The 12,668-nt window shown below is 48.7% G+C and overlaps 4 protein-coding genes across 5 annotated transcripts; 1 reads left to right on the forward strand and 3 right to left on the reverse strand.

Annotated features, from left to right (window-relative positions):
• Positions 1-18: 18 nt before the first annotated feature.
• Positions 19-1,853, reverse strand: LOC6897923 (uncharacterized). Its single transcript, XM_002137989.3, has one exon. The coding sequence runs from the start codon at positions 1,667-1,669 to the stop codon at positions 278-280; it is 1,392 nt and encodes a 463-aa protein (XP_002138025.1). The 5' UTR covers positions 1,670-1,853; the 3' UTR covers positions 19-277.
• A 204-nt stretch (positions 1,854-2,057) lies between these two features.
• On the forward strand, positions 2,058-6,568 carry ear (ENL/AF9-related super elongation complex transcription factor). Its single transcript, XM_001359868.4, has 3 exons — positions 2,058-2,230; positions 2,730-2,971; positions 3,032-6,568. Exons 2-3 carry the CDS (start codon positions 2,785-2,787, stop codon positions 5,707-5,709), a joined length of 2,865 nt encoding a protein of 954 aa, XP_001359905.4. The 5' UTR covers positions 2,058-2,230; positions 2,730-2,784; the 3' UTR covers positions 5,710-6,568.
• A 48-nt stretch (positions 6,569-6,616) lies between these two features.
• Positions 6,617-9,677, reverse strand: LOC4803109 (uncharacterized). Its single transcript, XM_001359869.5, has 7 exons — positions 9,518-9,677; positions 9,318-9,447; positions 9,049-9,199; positions 8,795-8,982; positions 8,129-8,732; positions 7,715-8,075; positions 6,617-7,656 (listed from the first exon to the last, which is right to left on the reverse strand). Exons 2-7 carry the CDS (start codon positions 9,434-9,436, stop codon positions 7,040-7,042), a joined length of 2,040 nt encoding a protein of 679 aa, XP_001359906.2. The 5' UTR covers positions 9,437-9,447; positions 9,518-9,677; the 3' UTR covers positions 6,617-7,039.
• A 272-nt stretch (positions 9,678-9,949) lies between these two features.
• Positions 9,950-12,608, reverse strand: LOC4803110 (thiamine transporter 2). 2 transcript variants are annotated; one of them, XM_001359870.4, is made up of 5 exons: positions 11,370-12,608; positions 11,001-11,302; positions 10,605-10,939; positions 10,308-10,549; positions 9,950-10,247 (listed from the first exon to the last, which is right to left on the reverse strand). In XM_001359870.4, the coding sequence occupies exons 1-5, from the start codon at positions 11,576-11,578 to the stop codon at positions 9,983-9,985; spliced, it is 1,353 nt and encodes a 450-aa protein (XP_001359907.2). In that variant the 5' UTR covers positions 11,579-12,608; the 3' UTR covers positions 9,950-9,982. The 2 variants fall into 2 exon arrangements, with proteins under 2 accessions (XP_001359907.2, XP_015038295.1); XM_015182809.2 differs by having other exon boundaries at positions 9,950-10,549.
• Between the last annotated feature and the right edge of the window lie 60 nt (positions 12,609-12,668).

Below are 12,668 nucleotides of genomic sequence, written 5' to 3' on the forward strand. Positions count from 1 at the left end.
TAGCCATATATTATCGCCTAAATTTCGAATGAATTTATTCTTGTGTTAAACGTTAAATATTTATAAATATTTATACACTTAAATAAACATAGTTGATAGTGTTCAAAACGTGTTAAGGATACTTTGTTCTTGCACAGCAAAGCTTGAAGTAAGTAAAAGGAAACTCTAAGAACTGGAAACCTCTGCGGCTGGGCCGCGCTGGCGTTCACATGCTAAAAGCAAACAAAATTATACACAGAGCGACTGTGTGGATAGAGATCGGAACTTATGGCCACGCCTAGTCGGGATATAGGTAGTCCTGTAGTATGTTTTGGAAAGCAATCTTAATCTTGCCGCGATCCCGACCGTTCAGCTTCTGTATGTCGGGCAACAGGCTCATCAGGAACATGGCATCGGAATCGGTTTTGCAGTCGCACAAATCAACGCCGCCTCCATTCGCCACCGGACCAGCCGAGTTGTTTGCCTCCAGACGCAGAGAGGGCGCCGCCTGATGATGGTTGTGGACATGTCGCTGGCTCAAATAGCTGCCACTGCTGCTACTGGCCATTGTCCCCACCATGGGTGTGGTGGCTCCTGCTGCTAAATTCGATGGAGTTGGTAATTCCATTTCGGCGGGCGCCCCACTCGCAGGAACTGCACCTCCAGTGTGCGTTGTGGTGCTGACCAAATCCACGGGCTTGCTAAACGTTGGACGTACAAAGGAAATGTTCAAATGGGTTGTGGGCTGGCCAGGCAAATTGACGCCTGACACTACAGCAGCGGGCACCGGCAGCTCCTGCGAGCGCGGACGACTGGCCCGCACTTCGTCCTGGTAGGCGCGTATCTGCAGGCGGTTGTGATGCATTCGATTGGTGTGCGGCTGTTGAGGGGCATACCGTCGGTGGGCCTCTGCCGCGGACGAGCTGGCCACCGCCGCCGCCACGCTGGAAGAGGGGGCCATCTTATGCATCTCATGGTCTTCAGGCTCGTCCTCGTCGTGGTCTGGGGTCAACTGCTCGAATTCATCGACTGGCTCCTCGCACTCGGATTTGATATCGTTGCTGTCCAGCTGGTTGTGGTACCGATGGCGTCCCTCCTCGTCCATGAGGTCCTCCAGCTCAGAGTTGTTTGGCTCATGCTCGTCGAAGTAATCCAAATAGTTGTCCAGCGGCTGCGCCTGGGGACTCTGCTGAGACGTGGGTGTCGGCTGGGTGGTGCTGCTGGTTGTTGTACCGATGGTGGTCACGGTGCGCTCCCTTTGCATGCGGTTGGACAGGCTGGAGAGATGCGCCAGGGCATCCTGCACCTGGGTGTCCAGCGACTTGGGCTGCTGGTGCTTCTTGCGCAGATACGGATGTAGGAAGAACATGCGATCGAAGTACGACCAGCAGGGCGGAACTTTCTCCTCCAGATAGTTGGTGTACTCGCGCCGAAACGAAATGCGCAAATTTGTCCATTTGGCAAGGCTGGCGCCGGGATTCTTCTCCAGCTTCTGATCCACTTCCCTCCAAAAGTTCTCCACGTACGGTCGGCAGAAGTAGTACTTGTGCCTGGGATTGTAAATGGCCTCGTCGCGTTGCACAACATCGATCAGCTTAAAGACCTCCTCCGTGAGCCAGCGAGACGCACTGCAGCTGGCATTCCCATTATTCGACACGAACTGTTGACTGTTGCCAAATTCAGTCGTCATTTTGGACTGGTCTGGGTTGGCGTCCTGGGCGTGGTTTGACTACTCATCAATTGGGTCAATTTCACTCGCCGTTTTCAATTTCTGCCATCACTTTCGCAAAACATTTTATTGTTTTTCCTAATGTTCTTTTGAGTGTTGTCTGTGGCTCAGATGTGAACCGAACTCACGGAACTGGTATCATGAACAGCGATGATTCGATTATGTGAGATGATGGGAAAACAAAAGGAAATAGAGATGATTTATCTTTATAAATCTCTATTTATTCTCATAAAAATCTGAATAATATTGGATGAAGGCTCTAGCATAGTTACAAATCATTTAACGAATTGTTTAATGGCACAATTATATCGCTATGAGTAGGTATCGATAGCGCTGAACTAATCGAACGATGCGAAATCAACGAACCAGTTCATTCACCGAATCAATGGAACTGTTTTAGGCAACATAGATTTTTTGTGTGTGTTTTTCCGTTTTCCGCGAATTCTGTATATAGCAATAATAAATATCGTTACTTAGGCGAAATTAGTGTGCATATTAATGCGAATGCGCCCAGTGCAGATAGTAAGTAGAGAATTGTGCAACCGGAATTGTTGCGGCAGAAAAACATGACCCGAGCGAAAGCTTGCCCTGGACAAAAGGCCACAATGTGGCACACAAACAATAACAATTCGGTTTAAAGGCGAAACATAACACAAATACCGATCAATAGCTATATAGCTGTCAATTATTCCGCATTGCCCAATATGCCAAAGGTGCCCGGAAGAGCTCTCAAAGTAGCTGGAGACGAAGGCGGACGTGACATGTTGCAAGAGTCAGCACGCATGCACCCTGAGCCGCTGCTGTCTGCGTGTCGGAAGCAGAGCAGGGCGGCGTGCCACAAGCATTGGATTGGCCAATTATTTTGATTTTAATTGGGCGCCAATAAGAATCTTTCATTCAACTTTTACAATACGGGTTTATCTTTTCACACTAATGGGCACTACTCCTGCCCCGCATCGATTTTGGCGGGATATTTGACATGTTGTTAAAGCGTTGTTGCTTCCTGTTTTGTTGTTTGCAGCACTTAAACGGAAACCGCGCCGGAGACATCGGAGTTTGATGCTCTACACAGAGGAATGGCGGTCAAGGTGCAATTTGAGATTGGCCACACGTCAAAGCTGCGCAGCAAGAAAACCCCACATCCGCAGGCCTTCACCCACGACTGGGAGATCTACGTGCAGGGCGTGAACAAGGCGGACATCAGTGCCTTTGTGGAGAAGGTTGTCTTTCTGCTGCACGAGTCCTTTCCCAAACCGAAGCGTGGTAAGTGTCGAATGTCGCGAAAGTGTTCGTTTTGTTAATTTCATTGATTTTTCCTTGCAGTGATCAAGGAGCCACCGTATGCTCTACATGAGTCGGGATATGCCGGCTTCCTATTGCCAGTCGAAATATATTTTCGCAATCGCGACGAGCCCAAGCGCATCATGTACCAGTACGATCTGGAGCTACAGCAGACAGGGCCACCACGTCACCATGTCGAGGTGAAGACACACGTGTTTGAGGCCCCCTCTGAGGAATTTCGCGCCAAGCTGATGCGCGGCGGTGGAGTGCCCGTGTTTGGTGCGAATATCGGGCCCAGCAGCCTCAGTCGCACGCTATCGCCCAGCGTCGGTGGCGGCGAGGGGGGGCCCAACAACGAGGTGGGCATTGTCAAGGCCAAGGGTGGGGGCAGCAGTACCTTGACTATTGACTCGGCACCGATCAAGAAGCACAAGTCGCGCAACGATGACCCCGGCAAGACCAGCGCCTTCTCTGCGCTCTTCGGGCCGCCCATCACCAAGGGGAATGGCGGCAATATGTTGGCCATTGCTGCTCCCCCAAAACACTCTCCGGAGGGCAAAGCCGCGCCCGCCAGTGGCAAGAGCGGCTCACACGATGGCGGCAAAGAGAAGTCGAGCAAGGAGCGTGACAAGTCCAGTAGCGGGGACAAGCCGCGCGAGAAGGACAAGAAGGATCGTCATGGCCGGGACAAGGATCGCAAATCAAGCAAGTCCGGCGAGGGGGGCGGCAAGCATGATCGCGACAAGGAAAAGTCCAAAAAGGACAAGTCCCGCGACAAGGAGCGTGAACGCGAGCAGAGCTCCAGTAGCACACCCTCCTCAACGGCCCTGGTCCTGGCAAATTCCTCGGCATTGATGAAGCGTACGGCCAGCCCGAAGTTAGGCAAGACCGAAATGAGTGCTCCCAGTCCCAAGAAGATGGCCACTGATGCGTCCAATGCGGTCGCAGTGCCCAACTCGCGATCCAAAGAGCGCGATGAGCACAAGTCGGGGAAGTCCGAGTCCAAGGACAAGGAGCGCAGCTCCAACAAGAAGTCCAAAAAGGAGAAAAAGGACAAGGAGCGCGAACGCGAGCGAGAGCGCGAACGGGAGCGGGAGAAACAGCGCGAGGATCACAAGGACAAGCGGCTGCCGAAGGATGAGCGAACTGGCCAAACCGACAGTCCTCTGACCGCTGGCAATACACTGCAGCATCAGTCAGCGACCAATCAGAGCGCCTCCGCCACGGGCAAGGCGACGCCCACCTCTGTGGGCAGCAACAGCAGCAGCAGCATGGCCAGCAGCGGCAAGCGGGGAGGCGATCAGAAAGAGGAGTCCACATCGACGGCGGCCACTCCGAAGCATTTAGAGAAAGCCACAGATCCAAAGTCAGATAAGGGGACGAGCAATGGCAATGCCGACAACAACAAGAAGTCCCACAAGCATAAGAAGAAGGACAAGAGCAAGGACAAGGATAAGGAGCGCAGCGAGCGCGAAAAGGACAAAGAGAAGCCCAAGGAGCGGGAGAAAGACAAACAGCAGCAGCTGGCAGCGGCAGCAACGACAGTGGAGAAGCCATCAGTGGCTGAGCCATCGCCCAAGACAACGGGTGCCAGTCCCAGCGGTGAGGCCACGACGACGGACAAATTTGCAACCAGCGGAGCCAGTGCCAATGCCAACAGCAGCAAGAAGGAGAAACACAAGAAATCGAAGGAGAAGGCCTCCAGCAAGGACGAGAAACGGCAGCGAGAGACCGCCGGGGACAAGCAGACGGAGGCCAAGCACAGCGGCAAGCAACAGCAGCCACAGACGCATCCACATCCGGGACAGAACAAGGCTCCAAGCAATCTAGACCTCAGTGATGTGGACTCGGCTCAATCGGCGCCGGATCTGGCTGCCACCAGTGCACTGGCCGCAGCAGCGGCTGCCACGCTCCAGCATTCGGACAGCTCCAACAGCAGTTTTCCCGATCTGCCAGCGAGGGGCAGCCAACAAAAACCATCGACACAGGCGGCTAAGGCCAGTGCAGGGTCCGCAAAAGATGCCAAATCTGCTGGCAAGGAACACAAGGGAAAGTCAAAGCCAAACGAAAAGCCGGAGAAGAACAGCGATAAGTCCGAAAGGCCAGACAGAACACCAGAGACCAAGGCGGCGGACAAGTCCGAGAAGCCGGACAAAGAGGAAAAGAAACGGAATCGTCGCAGTTCCCAGAACAGCAACAGCGGCAGCGGCGGTGGTGGAGGGGGCTTTATGGAGCCCCCCGTCAAGCCCTCAAAGAAGGAACAGAACAAGGCACCGCGTGAGAAATCCAAATCGCCGTCGCTGCGTCCTTCGAATGCGAATTCCACAGCGCTAGCGCCAGTGGCTGGCAGTGCAGGATCAGGATTCCTGCCGCCGCCGCCGTCCTCGCCATCCAGCAATAGCCATCCCAGCGGTGGGGCTTCAGCAGCCAGCAGCCTGAACAACAACAACAACAATAACAGCAGTTCGCCGGCTGAGATGACGCCATCGCTGCAGGTGAGCACCACATCCTTGCCGACGGAATATCTGAGCGAACTGCAGGAGCTGCATCACAAGATCATGACGCTGCAGGACAACGAGGAGCTGCAACAGGTCGTCGAAATGATAGCGGCCACCGGCTGCTACGAGATCACGCACAAGACCTTCGACTTTGATCTGTGCAAGCTGGATCGTGTGACCGTGCAGCGGCTCCAGGAGTTTCTGGCCACCTCAGTCTCGTGACACCAAATGGCCAATGCCGCCGCCGCACCAGCTCTCTACAGCTAGACGATGCACAAAACCCTCATGCACATAACCAAATACAATACACTTTAAAGAAAGTTTAGTTGTAAACCACACAGGTTCTGCTTCCCCCCCCCCCCCCCCCCCCCCGACTTCCCTTTTGTTTAGATGTTAGGTTACAGGCAAGAGCAGCAGTATGCGATACTCTCTCTCTCTCTGTCTCGATGCACAGAAAGGCTATCTATAAGCACACCTACCCCTAAACCATATACCATACGCGAACCATATCCTTTTAGCTCGAGACTCATTTCCATCTAAGACCTATAATTATGCTTATTTTAATTGTTTTCCTATTCGATTATAAATATCATTATATTTTTATTATTTGGTAAGATGATCTCCTCGATCCTTTACTCTTAATTTATTGAGTATTTAAACTTGAAAAATAAATAATGACTTTTGTACAATTACTAGATTTTTTGTTTATATTTTATTACCCATCCCAAAAGCTAAAAAACTAATCTGAAATCGAAGCAAGTATTATACATAGTTCTATCTAGATAAGATATATACATATGTACACCCCAAATTATGCACAGTGCGTTTATGAACGTTAAGGTATTACCAGATATAATATACCATCAGTAGAATGGAGGCGCAGAAAGTAGAAGGATCGCCTAGAAATACACATGGTTACGAAACGGACACGGATACGGATATTCTACGGATCTAACCAAAGTAATGTTTAGTATTGTATATACGCGATTACGAATTTACGCAAAAAAACAGAGTTAATTTTAACCCAAACCCCAGTGCGAGGTCAATGCTCAGGAAGCGCAATCAGACCGCATTCCCAAAATCAAACAAAAACACACCCCCTTACGCGTATATACTTATCGTAAATGTCTGTATGTGAAGAAATGTTTATCAATATTCAAATAAAAGTACATACAGGCGACTATAAATACAGTGCATTATAAAAATATATACCTATATCTATGTGTGTTCGCTATTTGGTTACAGAGAGGTTTCATTTCATTTCATTGCTCTTTTCTCTACTACTATAAATACAAAATAATTAGTACTTTCTTTCGCTTTGAGTTGAGGAACTTATATTACAAAAACTGAGGCAGACTTTCAAACTTAATATCGAAAAAGAGAGCGATCGTAGTCTTTTGGGGCAAATATGAATACATTGTGGGGAGGAGAATACAAATACAAACAGCTGTGAATATTCGAATATTAATCGAGCTAATTGATTAGCAGATCTCTGTGTTTGAGACTACAGACTAGAGAGTGTTCGTTATTTGCGTCTGCATGTGCGCATTGACTAGTCGCGGCAATAGCAATATTTCCGCAATTCTGGATCACGATCGTAAATGCACCTGGCCTGAGTGCCGTACTTGTTCACACGCGAGATATCCGTGAGCTTTGTTGTCGCACTGAATGTCTGCAGGTTGTGGGACACACTGGCCTCGTACAGCCCATTGCCCGGCTGTGTGACCAGCTGCAGCTGGTACATCTCGTCGTGCACCTCCGTCTGGCCGGTCATATCCGCCAGGAAACCATCCCTGTCGCTGTTCGTCTTGAACTGCAGCAGCTCCTTGTGCGGCTGCAGGCGCAGTGCCCAATTTACGCGAAGCAAGTCCAGGGGAACGCAGAACTTTCGTTGCTCGGCTGTGGCCGCATTGATGGTGTCCACAATGCTCTGTGCCGCCTTGAGAATCACGCCAGAGTATTGAGTGTCGTTCAGCTGCAGTGGACGCCAATTGAGGCAGGCACACCAGTGGGGCTCTATGTAAGCATCGGCACAAGAGCGATTGGTCGGTATGGGTTCAAGCAGCGAGATGGCACGTCCTCGAGCCAATTCCGAGATGTGGATGCTGGGCTTAGGAGATATATCATCGCTCTCAACAGTCGTCTCTTCGTCGCTGGCGGTCTGCAGCTCTGCAGAGATAAATCATTTGAGATGGTCTAACAATACGATGGAAAGATAAAAGCTTACGAATGATGTGCTTCAGTGTGGCGTGCACATCGAATGGCGTTGTAAGGCGCTGCTCGTTGGCCAGAAAGTTTTTGTACTCCTGGGGGAAACGTTTCTTAAAGGACTCGGGAAAGGCAAAGCTAAAGAACGGCAGTCGCTCCTCCTGCTTGCCTTGCAGGGTGGCCCGCACCTCTGCAAAGCGATTGCCATGATCCGCCATAAAAATGAGAATGGTGTCATCCAGCAGAGATTTCTCCTTGAGGGCGACCAGCCAATCGTGTACATCATCATCGGCTGCGCCCACCAGATTGATGGAATCGTGCGAGAGTCCCCCATGAAAGCTGAAGACAAAGCGCGGCGCATCACGATACTTAAGCATAAACTAAAATGGGAATATGGTTCAGTTAAGCTTGAAAAGATGCGGGAAATTCTTACATTCTTGGTGTACTCCAGCATGGTAATATGATCCGGCTGGTGGCCAATACAGTTGGGCTGGCTGTCGCCTGCCATTTGCTCTGCTTGAACAAAATATGTGCGAAGATAGTGGTCGACGGGCTGCGACTGAAAACCATTCATGCGGTACGTGAATGTGCCCACATTGGGCAAATCCTCGTTGAAGGAAGTCATGTAGCCGAGACGTGCAAAATCCTGCCAAATCATGGGATACGAATCCACGCTGCCCGATCCCGAAAACCGTTTCCGTGTCTCTGGCAGCTCCAGTTCCGTAAAGCCCGTCAGCAGAGGCACCAGTGCCTGTGGCGTGCCATCGCCCACAATATTATAACCCTTCAGCACTGTGGCGCCCAGTTGTTTGGTCAGATACTCGTATGTCCTTGGCAGCTTGCGCATGAAGGCGTTGCGACTCAGCGAATCAAAGCCGAACATCAGAACATTGTAGAACGAGGCGGTCGGCACTTCCTGCATCTGAGGCTGGGCCTGGGCCACTGCCTCCGGTGGCAATACAGCCAGATTTGGGGCAAAATTGGCAGCCAGCGGTCGTTGCACAGTATCACGGATACCATGCGCCATACCGAACCAGCTGTGGGGACAAAGAAAACAAGTGTAATCTGATATCACAGGCAGGAATGAACTAAGAGTCACCTTTGACCGCTGCCCGACCGGCATGATACTTTGACAAAGTCACTGCTCTGCAGGACATACGGCTCCTTGACCCTCAGCGTACGCCCAAAGCGCACCTTGTAGTCCGATTTGCGTATGATGTCCGTGTAAGAGCAAATGACATCCTCGTGACTGGCAGTAATCTCGGGCCTCACAAAGCATATGGATTTCTACAGAAACAATGATTAAGAGGAGGCATAAGAATATGATTATTTCGCAAACATTCTCGCAGTCACCTCGCACATGACCCAATCGAGTCCGTCGCCGCAGTGTACTTTCCCCACCGGTTTGTAGAATTGCATGATATCGGGATTGTCCACATCCAGGTATGGATGTCGGCATTCGCCTTGATTCATGGCCGCCCGAATGGAGCGCTCGATAATTTCGCTGCACATGAGAAAAAGCATATACAAGCAAAAGCAATTAATAAATAATGATTATCTGCAAAGCACACACAAGCACAAACAGACATGGTATTTGTGCAATGATACGAGTAAAGACATACATTTTAACATTTTTATCCAAATCCCTCTCTTCATTTAAAACATACAAGGAGAAGAGCAACAACACCAGGCAAACGGCCACAGCAATTTTTTGTACCGTCCCGCGACGTAGAACTCTCATCTTTTTTATGGCTGTAAACAAAAATTTCGAGGAAGGGTGTAAGGTCAACCATGTCCATTGTTCTTTGAACAGCGTACTCACGTATCCACGTATCGCTGATACGGCAGCTAGTGTTGTACTGCAGTATGCAGTGTCAAAAGCGGCAATGTAATTAAATGTTTGTAATTGTTAACAACAATTGTTAACAAAAACCCGCGCCACCAACAACCAGCCGGGCGTTAGAGGTGAGAGTAGTAGGAGTATATCGGTAGATGAACCATTTGGAGATGTACGATAGAGTACGATATATATGTTTCTTCAATTTGCGATTTAATTTCAATAAAAAGGTTTAATTGCGTTTGAATATACTTTTCGCCAATTAAAGATTGTTTGGAAAGAAATAGCCCTACTGGATCATTCACATTTTTTATTTTTGCACAGAAATATTTTTGTATTTTTGTATATATCGATATCGACCACTATTTCTTATCGATCATGAGGTTGTTGTGATCACACAGATATTACTACCGATAATTGTAAACAAAAGGCTACCAAAAACCAAAATGATCAATTTACGACCTCTTTATTTGTTTTCGGGCCTTTCACGCCAGACCAAACGCACTGCAATACAACAACTGTGAAGTAAACAATGCCAATTACCATGAAATAGAAGGCATAAACGGTAAACTGTTCAAATACGTTCAAATTGAGATTGACATTTTCCGAAACAACCACAAATGTCAGGATGCATTGCAAGAGGAGCGCAATAAAAGTGTTGAAGCCAAAGACCAAGGCAAAGCTGTCCTCCACCAGGCTGCTGGCCAGCTCAGAGCTGCAAGAAGAGCGATACATGGGTAGATTGACAACAAAGAGATTGAGGCTTAGGACAAACCTGGCAACCGTTATGGTAAAAGCAAATAAACCGCCGAAGAGCACATAGCCCAAATAGGAGTAGTATATATTGCTGGTCCATGATGAGAGCAGTATACAGCCACCCTGCAGTACCGACAGCACAGCTATGGTCAGAAAGCTGGTGCGCGTCTTCAGGCGACTCGCAGGAAAGTAGCCCGCGAGCAGTGAGAAGACAGCACTAAGGGCCGTCAAAGCAGCGTCCACGGCTCCATTCCATGCAATCTGGTAAAGAGAACATTGAAGACACTACAATATACCACCATCTGCCTCCACTTACAGTGGGCTCATCGTAGGACTTCCACACCACCTGCATGTAGGTGCTTATTTGGAGAAAGCCTGCCAGTATCATGGCATACCATAGGCTCCACTGCAGGACCGTGGGATTTGTGTAGGCGCTGTGGAAGTGAGTCCACAGTAGCTGAAAAGCATGGAAGCTTTGCTTCGTGGCAGGTGAAGGCTTTTCCACCGTTTCCTCTGGCTTTTGGGATCCATTCTCAATGACTGCTGCATCGGACTTTGTGTCATCTTTCCCAGCACCAGATTGGCTATGGAAATACAGGCTCTTTTCGACCTTTGGCAAACCGAATGACCAAAACAGCGCCAGTACTTGACCTGCAGGAAAAATCATTTTCTGTATTATAAATCTTCTGATTAGCCAGAGTATTAAACGTACTTGTAATGCTGATGATGTAGAGCTGTCGGTAGACCATCCAATGCATGCCAATCATGAGCTGCGCCAGGAGACCACCCACCAACTTTCCCACGAACATGGCCGACCGGGTGTAGGAGGTCACAAGCGGATAATACTTTTTATCGACCTTTGCATAGATGTAAGCATAGTAGGCCACTTCTGCCGCCTGGTAGAAGCCGTAGAACACTTCAACCACCTGCAGCCCCGTCAGAGTTGTGGTCCAAAGCAGCGTACTCCAGACTAAGATGCCCGTCAGAGCATTGGCAATGATTACAGGCTTGTATCTGATGGGAGAAAACAGAGGTATGACCTTGGTGCGATCGCATTATTGCATGCCTGGGTTCTGATTACCTGAGAAAGTCTGTGATGAGGAACACAAAGATTTGTAGAGCCAGATAGGAGTAGGTGCCCACGGGATAGACGGAACGATTGATCTCTTCCTGGGTGACATGATACCAGTCACTCATCAATATCTCAGCGTGATAAGGCTCCGAGGGACGGATCTCGCGCAGGAACCCGAATATGCATAATACCCACGATATCTTCAGCCACGACTCCATCCCGCTGCGGCTGCCAATGCGAATCTAATCGCGATATTCACTGCAATCCAGCGATAATGCTGGAACGCACGCGCTGTGCGGTGTCTAGAAAGCTTAGACAACCTATTAAAATAATTACACATTCTTCCAGCCAAGGGGTTACGAGGGTACCTCTCTGACTATAGAGATTTAGTTTTGACGTGTCTTATAATCAGCGCAACTCGCGATTGGACGCGGGAGAATTTCAACGAGCCAACCTACATGGACTGGGCCTGTCGGACTTCACACACATGGCGGAGCGTAAGGGAAATCCGATGAAAAGATTCCGCCAATTTGCTCTCAGCATAGCCAAAGCACAATCACGATGCAGTCGCTGATCCGTTCCCACTCCATGGAATTAAAATTATCAGCTAATTAGACTATTAGCAAAGCACTTAAGTGGATCTTTCAGTATAACTTAAATTCTTAACAACCTGGTAGGTCTTTAAAATGTGGTTTCTGTTTTCGTTCGCGATACACTTATGAGTGAAATTGAAGGCTGATAAGTTAAAGCACTTTGATCAAAATCTCGTGTAACATGCATGGTAGTATTGAGTGATAAGGCTAAAAGAACCGGGAGATTCCTAGGTGAATATTAATAACTTTGGAAGGTGACATTCAAACGTTTAAAATGCGATTTCAACCTGACAAAATAAAGACATCTTTATAGAGGGATAAAATGCCATTTCTGGATGATTTTCAATCGAGGAATACACTAAAAATGGACGTAAACTTACTTAGACAATAATATAGGGGAGTCTGGGTTTAGCAGGCACTGTTTGAAACCCAGCGGAATTCCACAAAAGCTTAGCTGAAAACAGTGCTAAAACTGGCCCGCACATATGTATGCATGTACATACCTTCACGTACAAATTCGTATATGTCCGCTAATACTTACATATGTATTCATTTCCATATTTACAAGCTATAGCGATGACAGGCCTTTAAAATTATAGGTTGTTGAAGATAGTACACATAGCAGAGGGTTACTATAAAGATACCTTAAGCTCTAAACTTGGAAATATTGTTAAAGTTGGGTGCGTCTGCTGGGCAACAAGATTACCCTTCAGCT

The sequence above is a fragment of the Drosophila pseudoobscura genome, chromosome 2 (genome assembly GCF_009870125.1).
Source record: "Drosophila pseudoobscura strain MV-25-SWS-2005 chromosome 2, UCI_Dpse_MV25, whole genome shotgun sequence".
NCBI lineage: Eukaryota > Metazoa > Arthropoda > Insecta > Diptera > Drosophilidae > Drosophila > Drosophila pseudoobscura.

Excerpts from the sequence above, each read along its gene's own strand:
- LOC6897923 (XM_002137989.3), bottom strand. The coding sequence starts at position 1,669 with ATGACGACTGAATTTGGCAACAGTCAACAGTTCGTGTCGAATAATGGG.
- ear (XM_001359868.4), top strand. The coding sequence starts at position 2,785 with ATGGCGGTCAAGGTGCAATTTGAGATTGGCCACACGTCAAAGCTGCGC. Across the intron at positions 2,972-3,031 it reads CTTTCCCAAACCGAAGCGTG|TGATCAAGGAGCCACCGTAT; the intron begins GTAAGTGTCGAA and ends TTTTCCTTGCAG.
- LOC4803109 (XM_001359869.5), bottom strand. The coding sequence starts at position 9,436 with ATGAGAGTTCTACGTCGCGGGACGGTACAAAAAATTGCTGTGGCCGTT. Across the intron at positions 8,983-9,048 it reads TCGATTGGGTCATGTGCGAG|AAATCCATATGCTTTGTGAG; the intron begins GTGACTGCGAGA and ends TTGTTTCTGTAG. Across the intron at positions 7,657-7,714 it reads CACACTGAAGCACATCATTC|AGCTGCAGACCGCCAGCGAC; the intron begins GTAAGCTTTTAT and ends TTATCTCTGCAG.
- LOC4803110 (XM_015182809.2), bottom strand. The coding sequence starts at position 11,578 with ATGGAGTCGTGGCTGAAGATATCGTGGGTATTATGCATATTCGGGTTC. Across the intron at positions 11,303-11,369 it reads CTCATCACAGACTTTCTCAG|ATACAAGCCTGTAATCATTG; the intron begins GTAATCAGAACC and ends TTCTCCCATCAG. Across the intron at positions 10,550-10,604 it reads AGTCCTACGATGAGCCCACT|ATTGCATGGAATGGAGCCGT; the intron begins GTAAGTGGAGGC and ends TCTCTTTACCAG.